Here is a 14,666-nt window from a genome sequence, read left to right as displayed (position 1 = left end):
ACTGAGTTAATGTTAACATAGGACACATTGGTAGCCTGGCTTTTAATAGCTCTGACTACAGTGGTATTTCACTGCCTACAGCAAAATGTGTGACTCAGAAACTACAACCAGCAGTAAATGCTGAAATAGCAGCAGACAACCATATATCTAAGGATCTTTACTAGGGCAGCACCTTTATGGCAGTGACACCTCTAGACTGATACCCAAAGGACTAAATAGGCTGACAGTGTCTCACCCTGGGGGTGCTTGTCATGGAAAGCAAGTGTGATGAAGAAGTTACAGAGTCCATTTTTCTTTAGAAAAAGTCATTCAATAATTCTGCTTGTTTCTGCACTGTAGACAGTTGATTCATTCATCACCCAGGAGTGCAGAAATTATATGCATCCATGTATGAGTGTGGAAGGTGAGCACTTTAACTTTTGTTTTGTGGGAAAATGCTGAACTTCATCTGTTACCCACAGCGGAAGAGAAGAGATGTGGAAAAGAATTGAATTCAAAAGGAGCACAGAGACATGAAATGCTAGACAGAGAAGTCTAGCAGAAGTTATTCTGCTAAATAGTAATCCAATCTCTTAACTCCAGCAGCTATATTGCAAAGTGAAACATGAAGAAAAATAGTCCAAATCCAAGACAGAATGGATACCCAACAGAGTGGGCTTTTTGCCTCTCTTGTTGTGAGGGAAGGAGGGTTTAGAGAACAGGCTCCAAATTGAAGACACTGAAGAACATAAATAGCATTATATTTCTTAGTAACTGCTCCTTTTTTGCATTGCAGAAATCTTCTTTGATTTTGGCTGGGATTGAAATAGATGCCTTCTCCACTGTTTGTAGTTTTTCAAGAAAGCAACAGACTAACATCTTCTAATCTGTTTCTTTCATGGCTTTGGTATTGCTTGTTGCACAGGACTTCCACAGTAAATCATTTTTTTACCCCTGCTCTATCCCCTGTTTACCTTTCACAAACTCCTTAGCATTTCCAGGATCAGCCAGACATCCAACTTGTTCATGGAGTCATAATTTCTGCCCTGAAGTTCCGTATTAGCTGCCAGATGCATGTAGTGTTTTATTCATAGTGCTTTGAATATTCTGTGAGTTAGATGGGGCAAAGCAGACAAAAATTCCTCCTGAGGGTTATTTTATTATATTAATCTTTAACTGTATCTGACAAGGCTGCTTGGAAGGGAAAATAACAGATTGCCTACCTTGAAATAATACATCTCTGTGCTTTATGGATATGGTGCACTCACAGAACATCTTCCTCAACTGGAGGGAACTGTAGCTACAGACTCTGCATCAGGAAGTCTTCTCTCTTGTTCCTTTCCAGAGATAAATCCCAGTATTTAAAGGGTGCCAGTTTCACCAATCAGTGTAGGCAGACATTTGGGAACTGAACATAAATAACAGAAACCAACACTCCTCCATGCCTTCCTGGTCTTGTAAAATGATTTGTGAAATTACAGTGCTAAGATCATCTGCTGGTTTTCTTTTGCCCCTCTTTTTTTTCTTTTCTTTTTTTTTTTTTTCCCCTTGTAGCTCTCCGTTGGGAATGGGATCTTGTGCTTTTTCCTTCCTCATGTGGTATAGCTTGATGTCCTCAGCCTTCAGCTAAACCCGGGATTACAGCTTGTCTATTCCAGCATTCCTTTTCTCAATCAGTCCCTGATGACTGGTGTAGGTAACCCTACACAAACTCAAGGGATTCTTGCTTATAATAGAGAAGAAAAAACTATTTTAAAAAGGGGGATTAAAGTAACATAAAATCCCACTGATACATCCTGCTTTCAGTGAGCACTGGCTTTTTCAGGCATTCCTGACAGAAGCCTTTGTCTCTCTGGTTTTCATAGCCAGCTTCCTGACTGCTCTCTCTCTTCCCTCTACCTCCATTATACTTCTCAGCACTTTGACATTTTCTAGTCTTCAGGTTATCCTGGGATGCCTGTCAAATACCCAAGCCTTGATTTATTTTGGAGTTTTCTAAGTCCTTCCTGCAAAATGTCTGTGTAGTCCCCAGCATCTGTTTCTCAAAGTCCTAAAAAGATCATTGTTGATCATAAAGCCATCCACGCATGAGGGAAGGAAGAAACAAAATTGGAAGAAAGTGATGAAGAAAGCCAAAATTACCTGCTGTAAATGAGACCACAGTGCTCCAAGAACTCACATGTTAATAATGAATATAAATATTTCCTTAAATATAATTGCAGGCCATTTGCTAAAAGAAGTCCTAGTGCTCTAGCTGCAAACTTGTCATCAATTTTTTTGTAGTTTAAATGAAACTTTTCACTGTTTAACTTATAATTTATAGGAAAATATCACTTAGAGTATGCTTCATCCTGTATTTGTTGTGAAATGCATTTGAAACTTAAGACTTCAGCATTGATATAAATGTTTCATGGGGTACTGTGCTGGGAAGGGCAGAGTTGTTGAGGTTGAGTGTGAATTTGGCATGATGCTCCTGTAGGAGCTCAACTGACTAGAACTGCAAAACCTGCTGTGTAATTTGCAGTTCCAGGAAGGAAGCGTGTACCATAAGTGATTGTAAAACACTGTCTGTTTCCACTTTAGAATCAGCTAATATTAAATTATTATTAAAATGCATTTGAAACTAGTCTTATACTGTTTCATGAAATTCTTATTAAGATGATGTTTTTCAAAGCTAGACCAGAGAAGCAGCTTTTCTTTAAAAAACTTGATTATTCAATTCATTTCACACTCTGTAGAAGGTGAGAAGTTCTCACTGTGTGCACATTGAAAGGCTTACCTCAGTGTCAAAGCTGGTTCAGAATTACCCAGGGGTGATTTTCTAGAGGTACAGCCAGAAGTCTGGAGCCAGGAGACCTGGGGTATGTTCCTGGCTTGCTGAGTGGTTGAGAAGAAATTGCTTACCTGTTAGGTGTCTTTTCAGTAGAAAGTGAAAATTGGGAAGGTTAAGTAATCAAGAAAGGTTAAGATTGAAAAGAATTTGGATGCTGTTGGCTAAGAATACAATATCATTAATAATTCTTGCTCAAGGCTTTAAAGAAATAAATTCTCTGGCAACTTGAGAGTTCAAAGTAAGCATCTTGCATCTTCATTACTTTACATCTTCAGTCAGGCCTAAATAGGATTTATGTATGATTGCTCAGTTGTTTCCACCAAACCTTCTATTCTGTTATTACTCTTGGTGCTCTTTTTTTGCTGTGAGAACAAGAAATCAGAAAAATTCCTGAAAGCATGGCATCACTTTCAGAACATAAATTCAGTGGCTTCTGAGTTTGTTCCAGTACAGCTGCAATAGGCACCAAGTTTCCCTTCACAGTGCCAGCAGAATTTGTTGTAGGAATGTTTCATTAGGATATTGTGAAGCTGATGTTCACAATCAATAAAAATTTACTCCAGTAATGCTTCCTGTTCTGCTTACATTCCTGAAGAGTGTCATTAAAAAAAGTCTCATTAAGCAGCAGTCCTTAGAAGGAGATGTTTTGACAGGGCTTATTTTAAAGCAGCTGGATTTGCTATTTCCATCCTTTTACAAACCTCTAAATGTCTTCTTCAAGCTTTTGATTGGATATGAGTGGTCAATTCCAGTAGTTTTATTCCATCCTACTTAGAATATTGGACATTTTAATGGGAATTTTTGTTTTACTATTTTAGAAATAAAATTCACTGGGTTTTGTACATTTCTGTTAATTGAAATGTCAGGATAGAACAGAAAAATCCCTTTTTTTAGTATTCAAAGTGGAGAACTAATTTCCTCAGGCTCTGTGCTGTGCAGTACAGATGTGATTCATTTGCTGGTAATATCCATGAAAATGGACAGGTCTGTCAAGTGAACTGGACAGGAATTCTTCTGAATATGAAAGAAAAACTTCTTAGTTGATGATTTGTTTTATTCTGAAGGTATGAAGGGTGATGACACTGAGGGAACCAAGAAACCAAGTTTATTAGCACAGTGTTCATAAAGAAGCAGGAAAAGGAACAAACATAATCTTTATTGTCTATATTCCTGGAAAAAACACAATTTTCAGATTAAGCATGTGTTTATATGAGGGCAGTATATGGAAAAGGATCCCTCCTTAGGCTCCTGAAGCCAGCCAGTAAAGCTTCAGGTGGGGACCTGCCACCCTCGATGAGAAGGGTCAAACCTGCTGGGACATACACAGCTCTGCTCTCATGGAGTGACAGCTTGAATTTAACACTGGTTGGGATGCCATAGCCAATGACAGGTGTCCAGATTCCTGGTGATAATTAGTGTCCTGATGTGTACAAAAATGACAAGTGAGGGTCAGGAGAAACTCTTGTTCCCTTTCAGTTTGTGAGCAAAGCAGAGAGCGTCTCCCCTTCTTAGATGATTCTCTGAGGCACACCAGCATTTTCCTGCACAGTGGAACTGGCAGGTTTTTATCTGTGTCTTTCTCATCTGGAAGTTTCATCTTAATCTGTTCTCACTCTTTGCATAATGAGCAGGCATTCACGATGTGTTTGGTAGAGGTGTTATTCTTTATAAGGTGCAAATGTCTCTAATCCTCCCCATCCCTGTGTCAAACAGAAATGGCTGGCCTTACACTGGGGCTTTCTGCTAACCCAGCTAACTAAGAAATCAATGTCTTACACAAAAGATGAACTAGTAGTTTGAGACAAATAATCACAGTTGGAAAATAAGCCTACTTGTTCCTATCCCTTATTTTTTTTAATAAGTAAGGGTCCCATACTTCAAGACATTTTTGCTTTTCATTTTTGGCTCACATAAAAAGTACTGGGCAAAATCTGAGTGATTTAGCACCTGCCTACTTGGACCACAGACTAAAACGACTAGCCTTTGAACATTGACTAAAAAATGGATTTTGAGCAGTGTAAATATCTGTAACTCCACTGTTATCTCTCTACCGGTGGCTTTTAAAAAGTCATGCAATGTCTTTATTCTGTGCCATCGATGTTAATTGAGAATATGCTAATGACAGAAATCTTCCCTCCCTCCTCCAGTTCCAGTGTCAGCATTGCAGAATTACTGCAGCATCCTCCGGGCAGAGTTTAAAAAGCTTCTTGACCATAATGGATAGGAAAAAATCACTGGGTGAACCTCATTAATTCCTCAATTAAAGAGGAATGGAGCCTGTGCCACCCTCCCCTGGCCCTGCTCCAAGGGATGTGGCTCTGTGTAGGCTGTGATGGAGAGGACACTCCGTGGGGCAGACCAGCCCTTGCCACTGCTCCAGGCCACAGTGCCACACTGCTGGTAACACAAGGCTCAGCTCCCCAGGTTTTAAGCTCTTCTTGGTAGTGCTATCCTTCATTAAAATCATCCAGAGCATAAAGCTGATCTCAGAGGAGAGCCCTCAGCTCCAGCAGCTCCTAGGAGCAGGCAGGGAATGCCACCAAATCAAATCAGAAATTCTTCCCTTCAACTTCCTTGAGTAACAGGACTCTTGAGCATGCAGCAAGGGATTTGTTTGCCATATAAACACAACTGCTCTTTCTTTTTGATGAATGATTCAACTTTTTAGCTGTGAATGCTGAGCTATAAAGTTCCTGTACGTCCCCTTACAGTCTGTGGCTGATTGCTGTACAAAGACAGCAAAGACCCAGGATCACCTGCTGCAGGACTGCCAGCAGACACTGTTTAAATTATGTCTGTCCCTCTGCAAAGCTCCAAAGTTAAGGACACAGGCATGTGGTCTTTTAATGCTGGTCGTCAGAAAATACTACTGGATTATCCATGCTGGATGTTGTAATTAGAGCATTAAAGTCTCCAAAGCCTTATAAAGTGAAGATGCTGAAAGCTATTGGTAGTAAAGATTTAGTATCATATTTAAGAACAGCACTTAGAGCTTTTTTTGATCTGTGAGAACTTTCTGCAGTAGAATTCCCTTGTTTCTATGATTATTGTGCATACTGCTATTGGTTTTGGCAGTGAAAATGAACCTGTCAGATATGCTTTTATTGTAATCAGTTTATGGATATTTTCATTCTGTGAGTTTGATGCACTTGTCTGAAGTCCATGGCCAGTACACGATTAGGGTTCATCACTGGGAATGCTAAAATTTTGAATTTCCTAAAAAACTTCAGTGACCTTAAGTTTGTCACCAGAGTTTCCCTCCATATTTGATCTGACACATTCCTTTAATCCATGAAACCACTATCATACCCTGGCATCTGGCACAAGTAAGGGTTCAGATTCTATAAGGTGACCAGCTCTGCACTAAAAAATTTCTGTCCAAGAGAGCCAAGAGAGTTCAGCTGCCCTGCAGACTTTCATAATGTTTCTTTTCTGTGATCAAAACCAAGGCCACTTGCTGGCTGTTCTTCCACTGGACACCTTTAAAGGATCTTGGATCAGGATGACCATGGGAATGAAATGAGTGGAGAAAAGGACTGAGTGTACAACTAACTGCCCAGAGCTCAAAGTGAGTTCATTTAGGGTTGTTTGTGATGTACCTTTGACTTGATTTGTGAAAGGAGGCTTTGAACCTGAGTTCTATGCATGGGGGCCAGTTTGCCCATGGAAGTGTTAAAGGGATCCTCAAACTGGTTGAGCATGAAGTTCAGGGGAGGTGGTGAGTGACACTCCAGGTAAGTTAGAATCCCTGACTCCTGCAGTCCAGTTGACATAAGAATGAAGCACTGTTTTGACTGAGCTAAAAGCCCTCAGTTTTAAACCTGTTCCATTGCATCTGTTGGTTCCCAGTGTTTCTTGCAGGAGCTGTTGGCAGGTATGACTCCATAAACCTTGACTAATTAATCACTAATACTTGGCAGGGCAATAAAAAATTGTTTGCAGGAGTTTCCAGGCAGCACCAATACACAAGCATTTCTCTTGAAATACGGATGTGTCCCTGGAAGGAGTGGCACCCTTTTTAGTGCTGGGGACATGTCCTACACAAAGAGTGATACTCTCATTTTTGGGTGTTATAAAATACACCTCCATTTGTAAACAGACTGACAGCTCCATATCTGAGTTGTCCCCACAGTGTATAGCTTTATATCTGCCTGGAAATGTGTCATTCCTGAGCTGACCCACATTGCTGGGATGCCAGCTTTGAGGGATTTTTCTATTCAGCAGGCTGCTTTGGCTCTCGATGACATTAAGAGGTTAGGGATGATGTAGCAGCCACATTGCTGGAGGGGAAAATTAGTTTTTTCTGAGTGTTTTAATTTGTAATAAGGTGTGCTCTACTTGCTCATTGCCAGAAAGGTTGTGGGCACCTACACATCTCTTGTGCACTGCCAGAGCTGGGCAAAATTCAGTTGTAGAGGAGCTTAAATGGTTCTCTTTGTTCTCATGCTCTAAGCATAGGTAATAAAAATATAACAGATTTCCTTATAATAGGCCAGGATCGTGGCTTTCACTGATCATTTTATTTTTATATACAAGAATTATTAATAGGTGCTTTTTTGGTATTTCAGTCTGACAACCTTACCCTGATCTTAAGAAAATTGTTTTCAGTCTTGAGTTGACTTCTCAGTGAAGCATTCCTCTTTCTTGTAGGCCCAGAGACTTTGGAAAGCATATAGAGGATGTGAATTTTTATGTGAATTACTTACTCTTATTTCAAGTTATTATTAAGCCTTGCCAGTGAAAATGCAAACAAAACCATATCTCCAGAGAATGGGGAATAGACATTGCTGCACATTGTAATCAGCCTCTCTTGAAGATTCATTTAATATCTTGTGTATTTTTTTTATGAAATGCATTATTCATGTAACAAGATTCACAGGGAGAAGCAGCTGAATTGTAATTTCTGGGAAGATTCTTCTTCCAAGAGATGTCATTTTCATTATTTAAATCAATGCAGCAGGTCTTGCCTGCATGGGAGAGGCATGAAGTGAAGGGAAGGGCCTGTAGATGGGGCGCTGAGCCAGCCAGGAACTGCCTCTGAAGGGAAATAAAAGCAGCCATCCAGTAACTGAAGCCCTTTTGGGTCAGTATGTAGTCATTTGAAACATCATTACGTTTTGTAGGTTTATTTTTGCCCTGTGCTAGAAGCACTTAAGAAAGCAGTAATCAACCAACACTTACACCGTGGAAAAGTTTCCTCTTGTAAAAATACTGCTTGTGAGCTGCTTTCCCCACTGCTGTTTTCCAGAGTGCACCCTCAGTTCTCCATGGAGTTCATCTGCCTGGGCTGTCATTCCAGGGCCTACAGGAAAGGTCCCACATGTTTATATTGCAATTCTCTCTTATTTACCTAACCCTAAATAAACCACTCTACTTAATTAACACAGGCTCAGCCTCTGCTATATTTAAGACCTCACTCCACCAGTGGTCCCACTGAGATCAGTCAGGCTGTTCAGAAATAACAAAACACAAATACCACCAGTAGACTTTAAGCTCAACTTAATAAAATTACAGTGATACAGACTTCACATGCTTAAGCAACACTAGGTGCTTTGCATCTCTTGCAGCACTGCTGATGGCAAACTTATTTTTTAAAAGAATTTCATTAATGCATATAACCATTTAATTATGTTAATGAAACAAAAAATATCATGTTACAGCCGAATTATAAATGCTTTATGAAGAGCATGATTCTCCTTCTTTTGCCTGCCCTGCTCCATCCCCACGAAGCCACCTGATGGGCATGTGTCCCTTTTTGTCTTCCTCTCACCCTCCTCTTCCCACAGTGGGTTGGAAGCTTCCCAGATCCCACCTCAGTGATCCCCTGGCATGTGCATCCCTCCGCTGGTGTGGATGGCCACCTGGCCATCACCCACCCAGAACCGCAGGGAGCCGAGAGGGAATCTGAAGTGTGCCTGCTGCACTTTGACACTCTGAAGCTGCCCAGTGGTGGGTTGCTGGCATTAATGTCCTTCTCCTTTTCCCTTTGTTTGTTTGCCCAAGTTTGTCCACTACCTCCAATGGTGAGTCATGGAGACTACATCTGCCACCCGCGGCCTTGCGAGCGCTACAACCACGGGACGGTGGTGGAGTTCTACTGCGACCCTGGTTACACCCTCACCAACGACTACAAGTACATCACCTGCCAGTACGGAGAGTGGTTCCCCTCCTACCAAGTGTACTGTGTCAAAACAGGTAAAGGACTGTCCTATCCTAACAGCCCTCTCATCTTAGAGCCCCTCATTTTGGAGCAAATTTGTAGGTTAGCAATGCCTGGTCAACTTTGTCTTTTTCATGGTTAAGTGATGAGCATTATTTTAAGATGCTGCTATTTTCAAGCTCCTTTTCAAGAGTCTCAAGTTTTGAAAAAGGCTAAATATAATGCATTCCCAAGATCCTGAATGGTTCTAAACCATTTTGATCATTACCTCTTCAAATGTATTTTTTAACGTATTTTTATATGTATGCAAGCTAAGGTCATGATTGCATGTGTAAAAGACCAGTCAAGGGGAAGAACCAAGATCCAGCCTCTGTGACAGCTTTAAGACTGCTTCTGGTACATGGCGAAGGGGTTATGTGTGTTTTGACAAGTTGCATATAAAAAATATCCAGTCCCAACTGGCATTTCTGAGTAGTGTTGAATATAAAATAACAACGGGAATATGCAAGCACAACTCTTGTATTGTCTTTCTGTTACAGAACAAACCTGGCCAAATACACAGGAGACCCTCCTGACTACATGGAAAATAGTGGCATTTACTGCTACCAGTGTTTTATTAGTACTGCTACTGGTTATTTTAGCCAGGATGTTCCAGACCAAATTTAAGACACATTTCCTTCCACGGTTTGTACTGGTTTCTTTCTTATTTTGAAGGCTGAGGGGCTTGATTCAGTTGTCACACTCAGCACTCCTTCCTGGAGAGATGGAGCAGCTCATGAGCCTTGCAGATACTTTGTTCTGCTCTGAGCAGAAGTCTCTGAACCACTGGTGTGGAAGGGCACCCCCAAAAACCTGCAGTAGTCCTTCATGAAGCTAAGATAAAAGGCAAGGTTTGCCAGATTCACTCTGGGAGTAATTACCACTCTTCTATTGAGAGCTGCTGCTTCTGCCTGTAAAAATAGCTGACAATATTTTTAAGTACTCGTTTTCAGGTGCTGGGGGAATTAATTTTTTAACTACTGTAGACTTAGTAATGTAAGTTTTAAGAAAGAATTTCTTTTTTCTCTATGGAAAAAAATTATATTGAAGGTTTTCTTTACCTCCATTAGTGTTATTTTCATCACAATTCATAAACATCTCCTGCATCTTCCTTTATTTCCATAAAATATCATGGAGCTGGGAGGATTTGTCATTGATTGACATAGTGCTCTCCATGAGGAAGGCCTATAGCCTAGACTTGTCTAGCTTACTAAAATGGCTTTCAGTCCTCTCCTTTTCAGAAGTTTTCACGTCTTAAAAGTAGCTGGGACCAATTCCCTCCTGCCTGGACTATACTGTGTTTAATAGGCTACTAAGCAGAAACTTTAGGAACTTAATAGGAATGTTTTCCTTAAAAGAGAAACCAGATTTATACTGGTTAAGGAAGCCTCCATCATCTGAAAGCAAGGCCTAAAGGAGGCCACAAGTCTTGCTACCAAACCCTTGTCACCCAGCAGTAGTGATCTCAGCACCCACTTACTTGGGCTGTAAATGCTTTTGTGCTCTAGCATACATTTTGCCAGGGGTTCAGACACTTTTTCCTGGTGAACTACATCTCTGATCTTATATACATTATACCTACTGTGCACAGCACAGCAAATGGTGCTCCTTATCTCTTCCACATTTACCTTCCCTTCTTGGAACTGTTTTTCCCATTACTGGTTTCATTTTTTCTGATTGTAACAGATTCCACCTATCAACCCAAGCATAGTTTGGCAAACATTTCTGTGAATGTTGATGACCCTGTAGCTTCATTTGGCATGATTAGAAAGCGCTGTGTTTACTGGAGTTCAGCAGCTGCTGCAAGGTGCTGCTGACATGCCCCTGCTCTCCGTGATAACCTTTCTGTGTTTGATGTAGAGGCAACCAGGAGGGCTCCATGGGTGACCCTGACTTCGTGGTGGTGGATGGTGTTCCTGTCATGCTGCCTTCCTACGATGAAGCTGTCAGCAGTGGCTTGAATGCCCTGGCACCTGGATACTCAGCTGCCACAGACCAGGGGCATATTTTGCAGTCAGAAGATCAGAATCCCCCTGCTTATCCTGGTCCCAGGATTCCAGACACACAGCCCAGTGAATTTGAGGCCTGTGACAGTAGGCTGGGTTCCTCTGAACTGCTCCAAAGTTTGTACCCATCCCTGACGTGCCAAGCAGCAGCACCTCCTGGCTCAGATCGAACTGACGTATCCCACAGCACTGATGAGGACGCTGCATCCATAAGTCCCCGGATCGATATCACAGATGGTGAGTCTTGCATAGGTGCAATAGGTGAGTCCATGCACAGGGGACATCATTTGTTTGTACTGGCAGAGCAGGAATTCACCCAGCTGATTCGCTCCTACTTTCTCCATGGTTCTGTCTACACCTTAATTTGAAACTTTTTGTAAATCATAAAAGTCCGTGGTTATAAAATTTCATGTCTGTGATATGTCCTTGCTAGCTCTGGTACATGTGATTTGAATGCCAGGCCAGAAGGCTCCTGTCCAGACCCCAGTCTCATCAACAGAGATGTCAGCAAACACCTGTGTACAGCAGCAAAGCCAACCCTCATCTTGCCTGTGCTGGTCTGTTCATCTGCTCCTCAACTCCTACGTTCACAGCTCTCTCACAATCCCTGGCTTTTGCAGCAAATAACAAGATTTTCTCCCTGAAAGAGGAAATAAATCATATTTTCATACTGGGCCAAAATTAGCAGCCTTTATTAGCAAACTCATCGTGTCTGTGCATCTAGCAAAATGTTCCTTCCATCTGAGGCATGTGAGCCTTAAGTCATGGACATGGAAGTCGCAGCATAAGGAGAACGTGCCACAGGTCTGTGTGCCAGGAAGGAGCTTGCCATGTATTACTGCTGGCCTTTAAATCAAACATGAGCTGTACTGACATGGTTTCATGGAGTTCTGGTTGGGGCTGTTCAGCATGTTAAGGAAACTGGATGGCTTTCCTTGGAGACATTTAGAGGGAGGGGCTCATATCCCCCTCTCCACTGTCACTGAGCTGAAGCCCCCTGTCCTAAATTCAGTGTGGGTGAAGGTCTGGGTAGAGGAAGTCTTCTGCTTCAGAGGGGTTCAGATAGCTTTACTGGCATCACAAGGGGAACAGGAAAGCCAGGAGGAGAGGAATAAATTGTGGGGCTGCCTGTTAAAGTCCCTTCCACCTTTGAATGCTGCTTCAGTGATTAATGTAGTAGCAAGGATGTTTCTGTTTAAGCTTTTGTGGTCCTAACTTGTTGGAGGAAATCTGTGTAGTTTTAGTTATCTAATTTTCATAGAGGTTTTAGAGTCTGAGTGGGTCTGTAATTGGCAATATTCCATGTCTTGTTCAGATTTTAGTTTGGGTTTTGTAGAATTGGTGACAATAATACTCTGCAAAAGCGAAAAGGGAAATTGCAATCAGCAGTCACTGCTATTTCTTTGTTTCTCCTAGAGATTCCTTTGATGGAAGAAGACCCTTAGCCTGCACTGAGTCGTGTCCTCGTCACATTGCACTGTTGGGTGACATGAATCATGAGGATTCAGAGATAGAAAAGACTCTCTGTGGATTTGGGGAGGGTGTTTTCCTACTTATCAATCTCCCACACGATGATGTCACCAGGTTGGATGTATGTCTTAATCCACAGCGGGGATAACAGCGTCAGCATTTGGAACAGCAGCAGTTTTATGAATGAATCCTGGGGATTTGATGAGAGCAGATGTAGAAAAAGAACTGTGGCTTTTTAGAAATGAAATGTGTATCTGCATCGCAGAAAGTCATATGGCTCTGTAAGAAATGCTATTGGATTTTGATACTAACTGCCTCACAAAAGCATGTCAAAATATGTAAATTTGCTTATAAAGACTGCTTTAAATTATCTTTGGATCTCTAGTTTATGAAGAATCCTTTCAAGTTTAAAAATATCAGTACTGAAACACACAAAAAAAGAGGAAAGATCCTCTTTGGCTTTCCTATGATAACCAGGAAGTTTTTGATTTAGTTGTTGGTGATTTTGCTTCAGACCATGTCTGCAGAAAATATAACAGAAACGATGGGATTCATATATACTTTGATGTACAATAGCAAATATATATAAATATATATATATATTTAAAAACTCTTAAAGAGAAAGAAAAGGAAAGACTCCCAGGTCACATAATGATCTGGAGATTTTTTTAAGGTAAGGCAGAATTTATATCATAGACAATATTCAAAGTAAAATATCAATATTTGTATTTATGCAAGACTTCTGTGACTACATTGCATTTGATAAAACCTGCTGTAATATGAGAGATCTAGAAGATGTTAAAATTATGAAATACATGCTTAAGAAATGTTGAACTGCTTCAACCTTTCTTAAGCTCTTAAATATATATATATATATATATGAGAGTAATCTACAGTCATAGCCCAGAGCACTGCCTTGTCCCTGTACATTGTGGTAGTATTCTGAGCCATTATTGTAGAATACTTTTTTTAAAAAAATAATAAAGCTGAGTTTCAGTTCTTTTGACTTATCTGACTTTTCTGTAGTTGGACTTTTTTTCCCTTCCTCACTTCTTTCACCAGCTCCTACCTGAAGGTAGGAGGTAGCAGAACACCTGTCCTGTGGGATTTTCAGCTTTACATCCATTAGCCAGCTGGAAATTTGGATAAGCAGAGCATAGGGAATGGGTGCAGCAGGGGCACAGCTTCTGCAGATGCAATGTGGGTCTCATTGAGGGTTTTCTCTGCTCTGCAGGCTGGGCCAGAGCATTGTGCTAAAGCCTGTGTGAGGGGTTCACTCCGTGGTGTTACAGGCTATTTGTTCTTTGTCAGGAAAATTCCTGGCTGTTTCATGTACTTACTGAAATCCAAGCAGATTTTCTTGTTTTATTTTTGGTATTGTGAGGACAAAACATCTTAAACTGGCAGTGTTTGAAGGAATAACTTACTGTGTGTTAATGACAGAGATTGCCATCATATGGGCTAATCCAACCCAAAGGGGAAAATATGACTGAGTTCTGATTTTATGTACAAAGTAAATTAATAATATCTCTATTGCTGTAAATAGAGGATCACTACAAGCTGCTCTATTACTTTTTCATGATTGTTTAATGATTTATTTGTATTGTAGTAGCATTTAGTGGTCCCTCTCATAAGCCAGGCTAGTGGAATAATAGATGTGCTGCAAATATTCAAGAAAAGTGTTTATTAGCATCCTGTCAGCAACTGTACATGACAGCAAGAAGTAAAAGGAGACCAAAAGTTGTGGCAAGCAGAAGTAATTCTGTCAATTATCCTACGGTAAGACTGATGAAAACACAGCCATTGGTACTGAAAAATGAGACATGTTCCATATTATCCTCCATCCTTGCTTAGACAATATTTGCATTTTTCTTCTCCTGAGTTGTCTCAGTGGCAGCTGTATGCTCAGGTCATCCCACAGATGTATCTATCAGGTGTTTGTACTTTCTTGGCTACCCCTTCCTTTTTAGATCTCAAGCTTTCCAGAGGTGTTTGCACAACCAACTGAGGCTCGGAATTACCAGTCCAGCAAACAAAACAGGAGTACTGTAAAACCAACCCTGAACTGAAGCATGCCCCAAGCCTCCAGTCAGTTATGTGATTTCAGTTTCATTATACCATTGAAAAGTATTGGATTTGCTTTAAATGCCTTATAAAATATTATGAAATCCATCTTTGC

General features: G+C 40.8%; 1 protein-coding gene across 3 annotated transcripts in view; it reads left to right on the top strand.

The window, feature by feature from the left end:
- The window catches only part of SUSD4 (sushi domain containing 4), a 70,626-nt gene extending 57,124 nt beyond the window's left edge, over nt 1–13,502 (top strand). For 2 of the 3 annotated variants that reach the window (XM_030269177.4, XM_030269179.4), the window contains exons 6-9: nt 8,816–9,007; nt 9,512–9,656; nt 10,872–11,254; nt 12,436–13,502. In XM_030269177.4, coding sequence (XP_030125037.4) covers nt 8,816–9,007; nt 9,512–9,656; nt 10,872–11,254; nt 12,436–12,635 — 920 coding nt within the window. In that variant the 3' untranslated portion in view covers nt 12,636–13,502. Of the gene's footprint in view, nt 1–8,815; nt 9,008–9,511; nt 9,657–10,871; nt 11,255–12,433 lie in introns of all 3 variants that reach the window. The other variant, XM_030269178.4, reaches the window with a different exon arrangement.
- Nucleotides 13,503–14,666: the final 1,164 nt, after the last annotated feature.

Source organism: Taeniopygia guttata, chromosome 3 (genome assembly GCF_048771995.1).
Source record: "Taeniopygia guttata chromosome 3, bTaeGut7.mat, whole genome shotgun sequence".
In the NCBI taxonomy this organism is placed as follows: Eukaryota; Metazoa; Chordata; class Aves; order Passeriformes; family Estrildidae; genus Taeniopygia; species Taeniopygia guttata.
Note: the sequence above shows the minus strand (reverse complement) of the source record. Positions and strands in the feature narration are given on the sequence as shown.